Source organism: Onychostruthus taczanowskii, unplaced genomic scaffold (genome assembly GCF_017590055.1).
Source record: "Onychostruthus taczanowskii isolate IOZ18803 unplaced genomic scaffold, ASM1759005v1 scaffold1, whole genome shotgun sequence".
Lineage (NCBI taxonomy): Eukaryota > Metazoa > Chordata > Aves > Passeriformes > Passeridae > Onychostruthus > Onychostruthus taczanowskii.
This window is the reverse complement of record NW_024496525.1, coordinates 26,034,818-26,049,029: the sequence shown is the minus strand read 5'-3', so window position 1 is coordinate 26,049,029 and position 14,212 is coordinate 26,034,818. Positions and strand designations below refer to the sequence as shown.

The window sequence follows — 14,212 nt, the reverse complement described above, 5'->3', positions numbered from 1 at the left end:
AAACAAGTTCTCATTCTACAAATGTCAAGCCATTTGTGCATACAACTGTACAATTATTAGCTTATTTCAAGGAGAACAACACCTTCTCTTTCAAGACCCATCCCAGTTTACAACCACGTTTCTTTTTAAAAGGATTCTCTGTGTCCTTGCTCCCGCAAATGAAAAAAAGAAACAGCACTGTGCTGCTATCCAACAAAATATTTGCACTCAACACCCACGGAAACCACCTTCTTATTTCCACAGACTCTGTCCTTGTTCCACCATTGCTCTTACAGCCATAGCCAAGAAAGAATAAGGACACCTACCAGTTTTGCATTTTGAATATTTTTGGGATCAGAATACCTGTCCATACTTTTCTGGGATTCTGGCTTATCACTTGTTCAAAAAAACAAGTCACAAAAATCAAATCACCAAGAGAACTATCCACACACTGTAGGTGCTAACATAGCAGTGCAGACCAGAAAATTATGGAGCAGTGCCAGGTTAACAGTTGGTCTTGATGAACTTAAAGGTCTTTTCCAACCTAAATAATTCTGCGATTCTATGAATTCAGTTTTCCGTACATATTTACTTTGTACGTAATACAAACAGGGCTACTTACCCACAAACAAAGTTTCCAAATAGTCTCCTCCATTGATTCATATAACTCTGGATAGTCATGTGTGAGAACACATTCTCTGGATGTGCCTCCTCATGAACCTCGGGAGACATTGAAATGTAAATGTCTAGACTGCTCACACACCTGCCTGCACACTCAGAACTGTACAGTACTGCATTTGGAAAAGCATGGGTCTCCTATTTCCATCTTCATAAAACCCAAGCTGAGTAACTTAAATTTACTTAATATATTTATTTAGAAAGTAGTGTATTTTTCTATACATGGATACTCCACAAATTTTCACTCCAGACTAAAAAAGCTCTCCCTGTCTGTCTTATTCAGACAAGCATGAAGTATTTAATGGAATTTAAGGGTATTAACATGTTCTTAAATATTCTAATATCTGAAAGTTAAACTCAGGCTTCAAAACTTAAAATTTAGAAAGCCTAGTTTATTCCATTAATTGGAAAAATGAAAATTCATCTCTAGTTTAAATGCACATTTTGTCCTGCAACAACAGAATTCTCTTGAATGAATGCTGCAAGCAGAGACATAGTCAATTCATTTTAGTGACTGCATTGGTATGACAGAAATTTTAGACTAAAAGACTAAAAGACACAGAAATAATGGAGATTACAGAAGCTGAAGAATATAATGAGAATGGATCTTAAAATTAATGTTTGGTATAAGGAAGGATAAAAATGACCCCACCTTTTCTTAAACTACAAAATCAGCTACAGAAAAGAAAAGCTTTCAAGAGGAGGCTGATATATTAAGAAAATAAGTAACTCTGAAAATTAATTTGGAACTAATCAGTCAACACTGAATAAAGCTTGATATATACACAACAATAAGCATAGTTTGCTGCAATCACAGCATTTGGAAAAATGTCTTATTAGTCATTCAGATAGACACCTGCATCTCCCTCCACCACTTTCAGTTGCAGAGCCCAAAGATGGAAAGCAGAAAAAATACTATTAATGTCATTTGAAAAGAGCAATTTTGTGCACAAAGAGAAATGCTTATAAGAATATCTAAGCTTTCCCTAAATCTGCGTTTCAATGGCTTCCAAGGTTCATGAGGAGGTGCATGCAGAAATCCAGAGTGGGCTTCTCTAAGCAGAAGAACACATGCAAGGATGCAACTTCATTTTAACAGCATAATTTTTAAAGAAAACTTCCCAATCTCATTCCTACATTAACATCTAAATTATATACTGTATGCTTGTTTAAATAGTATAACCAAAATACTGACACTGAATTCAATAATTACTTTTATATGTATGTCCCATTTATTGATGTATTGATTTTACTCATCTCAGAGCTAAAACACTTATGTTAAATATATAGTGTCTTTGACACAATTTTAATTTAACTATATTTCACAGAATAAGCAATTTGCATACACCCATTTCTATATTTCTAGAAGTAACTAGGTTTATCAATTTTTCACAAACGAAATACAAATTTGCAATGTATTCAGACTGAACATTCCATGTATTTATTTCTTTCTTCATCTGCTTTACCCTCAGCTCTAATAAAAATGCTAATTTTGCTTTGGGTGTCTGCAAGTATACTAAATAAGTACACTGGTTTCCTTATGCAATTATATTGTAACAATGCCTTCAAAGAAACAGCCCTCTGAAACAGCCCTCTGAAACTGCACAATTCATTTTTCATGTGCCAATTTGATTTCACAAATGATTACTCCCAAGCTAAAGAAGGAGAACCAAGTGCAGCAATTTAAATCAGTTTATTTCCCTGCAATGGCAGATTACATTTGCAAGGCTCTAATCACAGTGGAGTTCAATTATGCCTTTACAGACTATAAAAGTTTCCATTTAATGGTCAGGATGATTCCTCCAATAAAAAACAAGGTTAAGAAAAAAGAAATAGGTCAAGTTAATTATGTCAAATACTGTTTTGCAGTTAAAAGTGCAGTGCAAGTGGTTACAACATCATTTTACTTCTATTACAGATAAATATTAGATAACAGAACACCACTGAAGAACTGGCTTTATAAGAGCATTGCCACAGAAAGGAACTTAATTCATATACATTCCACAAACTTTCAGTTTATAAAGCTTAAACTTTAAAGGAACTCCTGGATTTTGATTTGGACCTCATTATATTTTACTTTTTTACCTCTGTCTGGAGCCCATTAACTTAGGTTTCATTTAATTTATGTCTTTCTAGACATCCAGTTTGGGTTTAAATGATACTGTAAGATGAAAACCACACTACTTTTCTCAGTAATTTGCTCAAAGATTGATTGCATTTATTATTAAAGTTGTCTGCTTCATTTAAAATATTTCTATCTTCACAGAAAGATGATATTTCTATAAAAAAGATATGGGTATCTTTCTAAGAAGAAAGACATTTCTGTCTTTCATAGAAACCCCTAATGCTTCTTTCTTCATATACTGTTTTCAGTTGAATGTCTTCAATATTATACAGGAAGATACTTTTACAAAGTAACTAAGTTCAGCCTGATCAAAGACCACACTGAGATACAACTCCCACTGTACAAATACTTCCCTACTCATGGAAATTATCACACTTCCAAATATTTTCTTCATCCCTATATAAAAAACTTAAAACTAGAATCAAAAACTGTATTCCCATACTAGACTTTTTATTGAAGACAGGTCAAGACCAGCCCTTCTCCACAGCCTGAAAAATAAGGGTAGAAAACCCCAGTGTTTCTTATTCCTCCTTAATTTTAGGAAGAATTCTGCTCTCAAAGTAGAAAACCAGAGGCAAAAATGGATTCAGTATGGTAAGCATAAAAAAACCAAACCAACCTTTCTTGAAGCCAGTAGGTTGACTTAGAAAGACTGGATTATACATGTCAGATTAATGTGGTTGTAACTGCAAATATTTGGTGCAAGTTAAAGGGTTACCAATTACTTTGCAACTTCAAATCATTCTTCTCAAAGCACTTTTACACTCACACATATTTGAGCAAAATGCCTATTGACCTTATAGCACAAAATGCAAGCAGAAGCACTTTAATGTTTTCTAAACCAGACTGTCAGTCTATACCAGTCCTTAGTCCTGAGAAGAGCTATTTCTTGACCATTTACTGAATCTAAATGATCAGATAAAAGTTGAAACAGCTCCTTTTAAGAAACCAAAGTCTCCTGAGATCACAGAAGTTTCGGGACATAACATGAAGTTGAGAGGTGATGTGTGATATTCACAGAATGCTTGAAGGCTGGAAGGGTCTTCTGGAGGGCATTTTGTCCAACCCCCCTGCTCAAGCAGGGCAAGTTACAGCTGAGACATGCCCAAACTGCCTTTGAATACCTCCAAGGAGGAAGACAATAACTCCTCTAAGCAACTTGGGCCACTGCTCAGTCACCCTCACAGTGAAAAAGTGATTCCTGACATTCAGAAGAAAGCTCCTGTGTTTCTGTTTGTGCGCATTGCAACAACTGCTGCAGTTCTGTCACTGGGTACCATTGCAAAGAACCTGGCTCTGTCTTTGCTTTGTCAGGCATTTGTATACATTGATAAGGCCCCCTCCAACTCTCTTCTTCTGCAGGGGTCCTAGGGGTCATTAGCATTATTAAGTTTTGCATTTGCATTTGTGATTTAGTTTGTTCTTATTTGGCCAAGGCTGCTCCTAAAACCACACCTTAAATAACTTCTACATTTCTTCTGAGCAAGAGTACATATCTGGGACAGAGTGGAAATACAGAGACAGGTATCTTCTTCACAATCACATAATTATAGAATAGTTTGGGTTGGAAGGGACCTTTAAAATTTAGGTATTCCACCCCACAGCAATAAGCAGGGACACCTTCCACTAGACCAGGTTGCTCACAGTCCCATCCAGTCTGACCCTGAACATTTCCAGAGATGGGGCATGCATAACTTCTCTGGGCAATCTGTTCCATTGTTTTAGCATCCCCATGTCAGAGAATTTCTTTTTTATATCTGGTCTGAATCTATCCTTCTTCAATTCAACCCCACTGCCCCTTCTCATATCTCAAAAGGCACTGTCAAAAAGTTTGTCCTCACCTTTTTATAAGCCCCTTTTTAAGAACTGAAAAGTCAAAATAAGAAGTACCCAGAGCCTTCCCTTCTCCAGGTTAAACAACCCAAATATCCTTTATAAAAACATATCTCTAGATAAAATTACTGTACAACATTACCTGGTCAGCATGCATTTATCACAACTAGCAGCAACTTACTAAAAATGTGGAGGGCAGAATGTGAAATTGCACAGATAGCTAAAAGCAAACTATACTCTTCTGGACAGCACCATAAAGATCTTAATGTTTGGACGAGAGGAGATTGAGAACATCAGAATCAACTATTATGACTGGATAGTCCTCAAAAAGAATTCTCAAAAAAGCTGTCAAAACACTGGTAAATATTTTAGAATATTTAAAAAGTATTAATTCTGGGGTTTTTTTCCCCCCTTAATAATTTTTAAAAAACTGTAATACCTGTAACACTCCGTAAGTTCAGTGAATTAATGCAGAAGACCTACTGGACATACATCTCCTAGAGACTACGTTTGCAATAAAAGTGGGGGTTTTTTTTTTCCTTTGTTAAAATAATTAAACTGGCAGAAAAAAGATACATTCAAACCTCAACACACAAAACTTACTCTGATTTTTGGTAAAACCCGACGAAGTGTTTCTGCAGGATTCTGTCGCATAAGGACTGGAAGATTTGCCACCACACTTGTTCCTTGGATATCCTGACCAGAACTTACAAAAACATAAACATACAATACATTACTCACTATGATGATTACAAGCTCATGGCTTTCATTAGAAAAGAAAACAAAACCAAGAAGAATAAACCTACACTACTCAGGTTTTTCATGCAAGCAAAGAGAGGCTTTATTTTACATAATATGTGGTAGAAGATCACATTTTAAAATATCAACGTATCAAGCTATTATATGTAATTTCCTACATGGAATGTTTTAATTTTTAGTGTAGCTTTGCATAAAAATATTAAACTTTTGAAAGATCTTTTCAAACCAGATGATCAAGGCAGTGGTTTCACGGAATCTTTTGCCTTATGGCAATATAAACCATAAGAAGGCAGCAAATACAAGATATACATGAAAACAACACACAGTGTACAGTATTTTAAAAATATTTAACATTTAAATTTTTAAATGCCATTATTTTCTTTTTGTAGGGACAGCAGTCAGACGTATAGTCATATGTACACAAACATGATTAAAAAAGGATGTAAAAAACTTGGTTAAATTAGAGATCTTCTCCTCATTCTGTCTCATTCAATGGTATCCCACAATTGAAAAAGGAAATAAAAGCAAAAGCAGGATGGGAAGGAAATGGTAGGCAGCAATGAAAAAAAGTATGAGGTGAAAAGAAAAATTACTCAAGTAGATCAACTCCTAGAATAGAATCAGAAAGCAAGAGGGTCTGGATGCCAAAATTAAAACTAAACATCAACACATCCTTTTCCTTTGGCAAGGCATGCATATCTTTGTGTTCAGTAGTAATGCAAAAAGCCAAGGTAGCTTGGAGAAGTTATTCAATTGAAATTTTATTAATTTTGTAGCAAGATGGAAGAAACCCTAACTTCTAAAAAAATGCAAACAAAATGCTACCTTTATCCATCAAAATGTAAAGAAAAGGGAAGCATTTCCCTTTAAACCAGAAATTCTTAGTATCTGGCCTACTGCCAATTAAGAAAGTGAAGCAGGAGGCATTTCAACACCTACACAGTCTGTAATTTTCCAACTGCAGAAGATTTCTATTTCTACCAAATGAGCTGCACCATAGATTTTCTTTAAATATTGAAGACTCCAGAATTATAGTGAATTATTGCAAAATGCTCAGAGGTACACATTTTGGTACTAATAAACAAAAATAAATGCTAAATCTTTTCTTCAGAGTCACAATAAGCTCAGTGTTTTGAAGGCACCATTCCTTTATTAACAGTGCTAACTATAGAAGAACGCAACAGAGCCCTATACTTAGAAGCAATTTAGCTCAGCCTCTTTTGTGCTAGCAAAATCCACATACCATTTAAATATAAAACTTCAGGACTCATCTTCTGAGTTCATCCTACAGGAGATCCCAGTGACTTAGCAATGCTGGGAATCCTCCTGCAGGGAGAGAAGCTCTCAGGCCCCAACATTCCTGTCCTAATACTTCCTTCCTCCGTGACAGCAGCTGCTTGCCGCTGGCCAGTGGTACCAGACCTGGACTAACTGTAAGACCCCTTATAAAGCACTTTTCATACACTTCTCAAGCACAAGCACAGCACTAAGCCTTCTCCTTCTAGCCCCTGTATTTGTTTTTACTTGTTTCTTTTACCATCATAAAATGAAGTCCACATAATAATTGTGATGCCTTGAGACTGAAGCAAATCCTCCTAGAAACCATTTGCAAACATATGAAGGACAGAAACGTGCCTGTGAGCAGCCAGCCTGGATTTGTGAAGGGGAAATCAATCTTGACCAGCCAACTTAACAACGTGTGACTGGCTGAGACAGTGAAAGTCGTTTAACTTATTTTAGCACGGCTGTTGACATTGCCTCCCATCATATCAACATAGATAAACTGATGAAGGACAAGCTGGACAAATGGAAAGTGATGTGGAATGAAAACTGAGTGAACTATTGAGCCTAAAGGGCTGTGATTAGTGGCAAGGAAGCCAGCCACAGGTGGTTTACCTCATGGTTTACCTTACTGGGGGCAATAAAGTTTTCATTAATGACCTGGGTGATGGGATAGAGTATGCAGATGACACGAAACCAGGAGGAGGTGTTGACAGACCAGAAGACTCTGGTGACTCAGCAAGCAGGAGAAACAAACCAACAGGGATCTTATGGAGTCCAGCAGCAAGAAATGCAAGTTCTGTAGCTGTGGCAGAACAGCCCCATGCACCAGTATGGCTGGGGACCAACCAAGTGGGAAATAGCCTGGCAGGAAAGGACTGAAGGTCACAGTGGACACAAAACTGACCCAGAGGGACATCCTGACGGCATCCTGGGCTGCAATCAAGAGCATGACCAGCAACTCAAGGAACAGGATTATTCTCTATTCAACACAAGAATCTCACAGACAGGCGGCAGCAAGTTCATCGCAGTATTTGTGCAGAAGCTTAGACAAAAGGGATTTTTAATCTTGAGAAGAGGAAGCTTGGGGGCCTTATTTGACATTTATAAACTCTGATGTGAGACAGCAGAGAAGACAGAGGCAGATTCCTCCCAGTGGTGCCCAGTGATAGGATGCAAAACAATGGGAACAAATTCAATACACAGGAAATTCCATTTAAACCTTAAAAAACACACAAATTCGTCTATGTCAGAGTATTCAAATATTGGAAAGAGTTGTCCACACAATTCAAAATCCTGCGTTTAGGACAACACTGAATATATTGCCACTAATTGACACTACTTTGAGTAGGAAGATAATCTCCAGAGATCCCTTCCCACAACTATACTATGATTCAGGGTGTGTGCTGCCAATTTTGCAAACTTTCATGAAGCTCAAGGAAGACAATAAGATTACTTATATTAATTTTTAAAGCATTTTTAAAAACAGATTCTACAAAGTAAGAACAAAGAAAATTTTAAAAGTCATTGGGTACTGAATTAGAAACATTTCTATCTGGAAATAGATGGAAGTACTACAACTCCTTCTGCAGCATGAAGAATGAAGATTAGTCACTCAATGTACAGCAAAACAATATTACCACAAAGGATTTTGAAAAAGAAAAGACAGATTTACATTTCTCTCTCCTTCATTCACACTAGCCTACAAAACACAATGGCAGGAGCAAAATACAGTACTGTAGAGAAGACTAAGGTACAATGTTTACCCAAGCTTTTACTGAAGCTCTGTTTGTGTAGAGGCTTTTCTTTCACACTGCGGCTAACCAGTTTGGCAAAAATTATTTGTTAAATAGCCATTGTTGAATCAATCACTCAAGTCTGTGCTCTGTGTAAACAGAAGTTCTGATGAGTGGCTGCAGGGAATTAAAAGTGTTAACACCCCTTAAGTGACATTATTTTCAGTGCAAGATTCTATAATGTTCTATGTTGGTCCAAATCTGAATTTGTTCAGAAGTAAAATTTAGAAGTAAAATTTGACAGAAGTAAAAATTTAGCAACTTCTATGAGTGAGGGATTAGAACACCACAATTTAAAAAAATTAAAGTATTCAGTAACTAACTGGGTACTGGAAAAATGAAATTCACAAACACTCAAAATTGAAAAAGGATGTCCATGGTTGTGGGAATCTTTGGACACATTCGTAACTCATCTGGACAATGTCTTGAGCAATGTGATCTAACATCAAATGGCATCAGACTTGGACGTTGGCTCTGCTTTAACCAGGGCATTGGACCAAATGACTTCCAGGGGTCCCCAACTACCTAAACTATTCTGTGACTAGGATTCATAAATCCTAGACTTAATTTCCTATTTGTATAAAAGCTCAGTATCTGACAGGATTTAGCCTTTTCAGAATTATTCAACTTCAATCCTCCCTCCAGGATTTCTGTTTTACTGTACAATCTACAGTTGCCAAGCAAACTAGAAACCTGGATAAATATTTCTGTCAATAACATAAAAGTGTGTGGCTCATAAGACTTCCTTTGAGAATCATCTTCAGTTTATTGTGAAAAACCTACATGGTCTTTATATTAAATAAGAAGAAATTAATCTGATTTTAGTACATATCTGAACTGACACCACTACATATAAAGCTTCTACTGTAATTAAAGTAAGAACTGAAACCCAAGATTTAGCTGCATAGTAGTTCTGTATTCATAGCAACCTTGTTTACCAGGATAGGTTTGGTCAACTGAAGTCTCTTATTTTGCTTCCCTGCTGAATATCTATCAAAGAGAGAAAGGAGAATTTCTAACTCATACAGATACCCCTTTCTGTTTCTGAACCAAATAAAATACATTATAATGACACAATAATTTCTTCCTAATATCATCAGATCTATGAGTTTATACATTAATTATTTTGAGTAAACATTGAGCTTTTCTCCCTTGAATTTTAAGAAAAGTTTCAAGAATATAAGTGCCTCAAAGGAACACATTTTCCTCTCAAATATCAGCATTACAATATCCTAGAAGATCAATGTTTCTTCTTCCTTAGAGGTCTTATAACACATACTGCAATTTGTATGGTTTCTGTGTTTATCGTGCTTTTTGTTATTTCTGGGCAGAATTTGTTTTGGCATTTTTTATTTTGAGTCTGAATGTGAAAAGCAAAGCCAGTCTTTTTTTACTTCAAGATCAAGATAATGCCATTTCCCATTCCTAGGTGATACAGCAAAAATTAACTATGAGCTTGTATTATCTTTCATTCTGTCAGTCTTCATTCATTGACCCAGAACTTATAATTTTCACATTCAACAAGATTTGTTATGTTCACAGCATGCATTATGTGCTATAAGAAGTCTTCTGAAAAAGTACAAGGCCTGTAATTTTTCTAAACTGAAAATGAAAAAAAAATCACAGATGCTAACTGAATTCTAGAAGGATAAATTACTTCTGCTGACCTAAATTTTTCTTATAGTCTAATTTAGAAACAGGATATCTTTTCATTCTCCAGTATTATTTTTTCTATCAGTACACTTCATTCACACAGAGAGGAAAACTTTAAATGACTTAGTACTTTAGTACTAATAAGTACTAAAATCTACTTAGAGGCTTCTTCAGTTTGTGGGTCTTACCTGTGTGGAGCATTATAAACAACAGATCCCAAAGCTTGCACTTTATTACTGTGTGTATTTCTATCATGCCTTCTCAACCTTTCTGACTATAACATATTCCATCTTGAATCATTGCCATACTTCTTTTTTCATAGCAACTCTAATCTAACAGTCATAGAAGCTGATGAGAATTGCTAAAAAAAAGAAAGCTGTAGCTGTACATTTCAAGTTCTCCTTTCTAAACTGACTCAGAGGTCTAAAAAAATTGTTTACTTTTTCAAGATTTATTGACAGCTCTAACAGAAGCTGCCACTTCACCTCAACCCTTGCTATGAGGCTCTTCAATCATTTAAAAACAAATTATGCTATGCTAAATCCATTTGCAGTTCCTCTGCATGCTATTAAGAAAAGCACATTAAAGGTTAGGAAAGCAACTGTTAACTGTTAACTGTTAACTCTGCCTGTATCTGCTTGGCTACATAAAAAAGACCTTTCTGTATATGCAAGAGTTGAAGACCACGGTAAAATCCTGAATAACCCTGGCCTTTTAGAATTAAGGTACAAGTAGAAACTCTTACCAATCTTTCAAAAAAGTCAAACTTTTTAGAATAGGCTTATGATCCCCATAACAAAATCCTACTAACAGTAGAACACAGACAAATGGTGAACAAAACATACTTTGTACATGAATTGACCAGCCTTTTTCAAAATCACAGGGACTGGATCAAAAGCAAATGCAAATATAAAAGAATCATAGAGACACCAGAAAAAGCTAAGTACAGAATGAAAGCACAGGGTATTAGTACAGTGACTGAATGAAAAGCCATAACAAAATAAAAATAGAAAAGGGTAAAGAGAGGGTTTGAAGCTTTTGATCACAGCATTTTCCTCATATGCAAGAAAACCATAACTTGATATCTTAGATATATTTTCTATAGATACATATATATTGTAAGTAGATAGGCATCATATCTATTAATATAAGCCAAGCTTATGTTCTAAATTGAAAAATATAGGAGTCAAATTGTGAGCACTGAAAAATATATCTAAAATTTTAGAAACAATCTGAAGTTTTAGCTGTAGAAGCAGCTTTATTCCCAGCCAAGGAAATCTAACTGTGGGCTCACAATGACTTTCAAGAGTTCATATTCAATTTCTATCAAATTACTGCTGTTATACTCAAAAGACTTGATGACTCAAAAGCAAAAAATAATTAGGAAATGAACATGAGCAGTGAACTTACTCCATATAAGAGCTAGATTTTAGACAAGTTTGAAGTGGAAAGCTTTGCTGGTTCACATTCTATTCATTATTCAAGGAGTATACATAGCTTCAACACTCATACTTTCAAGTAATTTGGACTCATATTTTGAAGTATACTCATATTTTCAAGCATATTGGACAGCCACTTCAGACTGATGCAGTTCCATGCATCAGCAACACAATCTCAAACAGATGACTCTAGTGCTGCTTTCTCATGTATCAAAAGCAACCATAGATTGAAGGCAGCTTTCTGAGGCAAATACACAAATAACTAAAAACTGCTTCAATTTCAAGCTGTTCCTGATTCATGTTCTGTCAAACAAAAAAATGTGCTTTACTTGCTTTATATTTTGGAAAGTAGGATAAAATTCGGCTACTCAATTAAATAGAAGAGTTAAGAGTCACGTCTCTCAAACAAACATTTGTTCCATGTTGGAGTGGACAATCAAACCAGATAATACAATTAACATAATAAATAAATTGAAGCAGTGACACAAATCTTTCACATTTCCAGCTCTCTGACAAAATAATTTCAAACAGATGGATAAAAATGAGCATTACATACACAGACAATTAATCCATATCTGCATTCTTTGTAAAACCATTGTCAGCACACTATCAGAATCCTCCTACCTACCTATGTTGGTTTGGCCTGGGGTAGAGTTACTTTCTCTCTAGTGGCTGGTATAGGGCTGTTTTGGATTTGTGCTGAAGACATGGTAGATAATAAAGAGAAGTTTTTGTTATTGCTGAGCATGAGCCAAGGCTTTTTCTGCTCCACATTAGGGAGGAGACTGTGGGTGCATGGGAGACTGGGGGGAGACACAGCCAGGACAGGTGACCCAAACTGCCTGAAGGGATATTCCAGACCATATGGCATCATGCTCAGTGTATAAAGTGGGAGGGGAAAGGAGGAATGGGGGGACATTTAGAATGATGGTATTTCACTTTCCAAGTCACCATTACACACAACAGGGCCATGCTCTCCTGGAGCTGGCTGAACACCTGTCTGCCTGTGGGAAGCAGTGAATTTGCTTCGCTCTGCTTGTGTGCATGGCTTTTGCTTTCCCTATTAAATTGTTTTTATCTCAGCCCACAAGCTTTCCAGCTTTTACCCTTCTGATTCTCCCCCAGTGAGTGAGTGGCTGCGTGGCGCTTGGCAGCTGTCTGGGGTTAATCCAAGACACTACTCCATTAGGTTTAGGTAACTGTAGTAGTCCTAGTAACATTCCCTATCTTCAAAATCACTACAATAATCTTAAATAGCCTTTTGCTACACTATTTTTTCCTCACATAGTCATATTAACTTATTTCTAGTGGTACAGTTATCCCAGAAAATTTGACGTTCTGCAATAGAAAGAATAAACAAAGACATTTACCAGTAATTCCACCCACATTTACTAAAATTAGTCCAGAACCAACTCTGAAGAAAATAATATCTCTTTCCTTTGAATGCATATCAAATATGCTCAGCTGCATAGATCCTTCACAGCATATATTCAGTGTTAAGTACCAGAATTTCTGGCTTATGTATTTACTATGTTGATATCAATATCATTCTATGGAAGAAAAAGTAAAACAAAAAAAGAAAAATTACGTTAAAAAGCATCCATTGATGTAATACTATTTGCTTGCCATTCCCTTGCCCTCCTCCTTATGGTTTGTTTGTTACTGAAAAAGAACTTTAACTGATCACTGAAAGGTATGGAAGAACAAATTTTTAGTCTAAGCTCTGGTGTAGTATTAACACAATATATTACTTTCATGAACAATACTTTTATTAGCTATGTGAAGAGGCACCCATGCAAATGGATATCGAGTGGCAGAATTTACTGTAAACACAGCCCACAGTACTTAAGCTATCTATGTTATTCTAGTGCATAAAGAACTCCAAAGTTCTATACAACTTTCACTGGGCCAACATAGTCTGTCATATAAACCAGTTGGTATTCACTGTGCAGTCCCCTGAAAATAATGAGCTTAAGGCAAACTCTCAGTCACAGCAATGAGGGCAAAGAAAATGAAAGAAAAAAAGGGGAAGGAATAACACTTGGGGAAAAGTACACACATCCTTTACCAAAAAGAAGGTAAAGTGAGTCATGAACATCTCAAATGACTTATCAAGTACTAAACTCTATTTAGAATCTTTTTCAGCTCGTGGGTTTTACAGGTGTGGGACATTATACCAAACAGATCCAAAAGCTGCCATGTTCCAACTGTTCATTTAAAAAGACCAAAACCGATTTCTTCATTTAATAAGGAAGATGAGACACTGAAGAAATTTTTACTTAATGCCCTCAGAATTTTCAATGAATAAGTAAGATACAAAATCTGTAAATTAGTTTTATTGATCTATCTACCCTCTAACACATCATTCTCAAATAGGTGGGACAGTTTAAGTGATCAAAGCACAAGTGTATTTATCCACAATAAGAGTTGATTTTTACATACCAGTATGCATCTAATGATTCATTACAAACTCATGGTGCAAGTATATTCTTGCAATGCAACAAGCATGCAGGGTTCAAAAGAATTTACAAGTAACCCTTAAAATACACCTAAGTTTGCTTTACATGGCAATAAAAACAAGAAGAAATAGACATGCTCTTGGGTTAAAACCTGTAGTAAAGAAGCAGGTTAATTTTAAGTAGCTATCATTCTTTCCTCCATTGATTTAA

At 35.9% G+C, this 14,212-nt stretch overlaps 1 protein-coding gene across 5 annotated transcripts in view; it reads right to left on the bottom strand.

The window, feature by feature from the left end:
- Positions 1-14,212, bottom strand: part of PPP4R4 (protein phosphatase 4 regulatory subunit 4) — a 65,576-nt gene that overhangs the window by 31,020 nt on the left and 20,344 nt on the right. For 4 of the 5 annotated variants that reach the window (XM_041412447.1, XM_041412576.1, XM_041412273.1 and 1 more), the window contains one exon: positions 5,219-5,321. In XM_041412447.1, coding sequence (XP_041268381.1) covers positions 5,219-5,269 — 51 coding nt within the window. In that variant the 5' untranslated portion in view covers positions 5,270-5,321. Of the gene's footprint in view, positions 1-601; positions 700-5,218; positions 5,322-14,212 lie in introns of all 5 variants that reach the window. The other variant, XR_005953260.1, reaches the window with a different exon arrangement.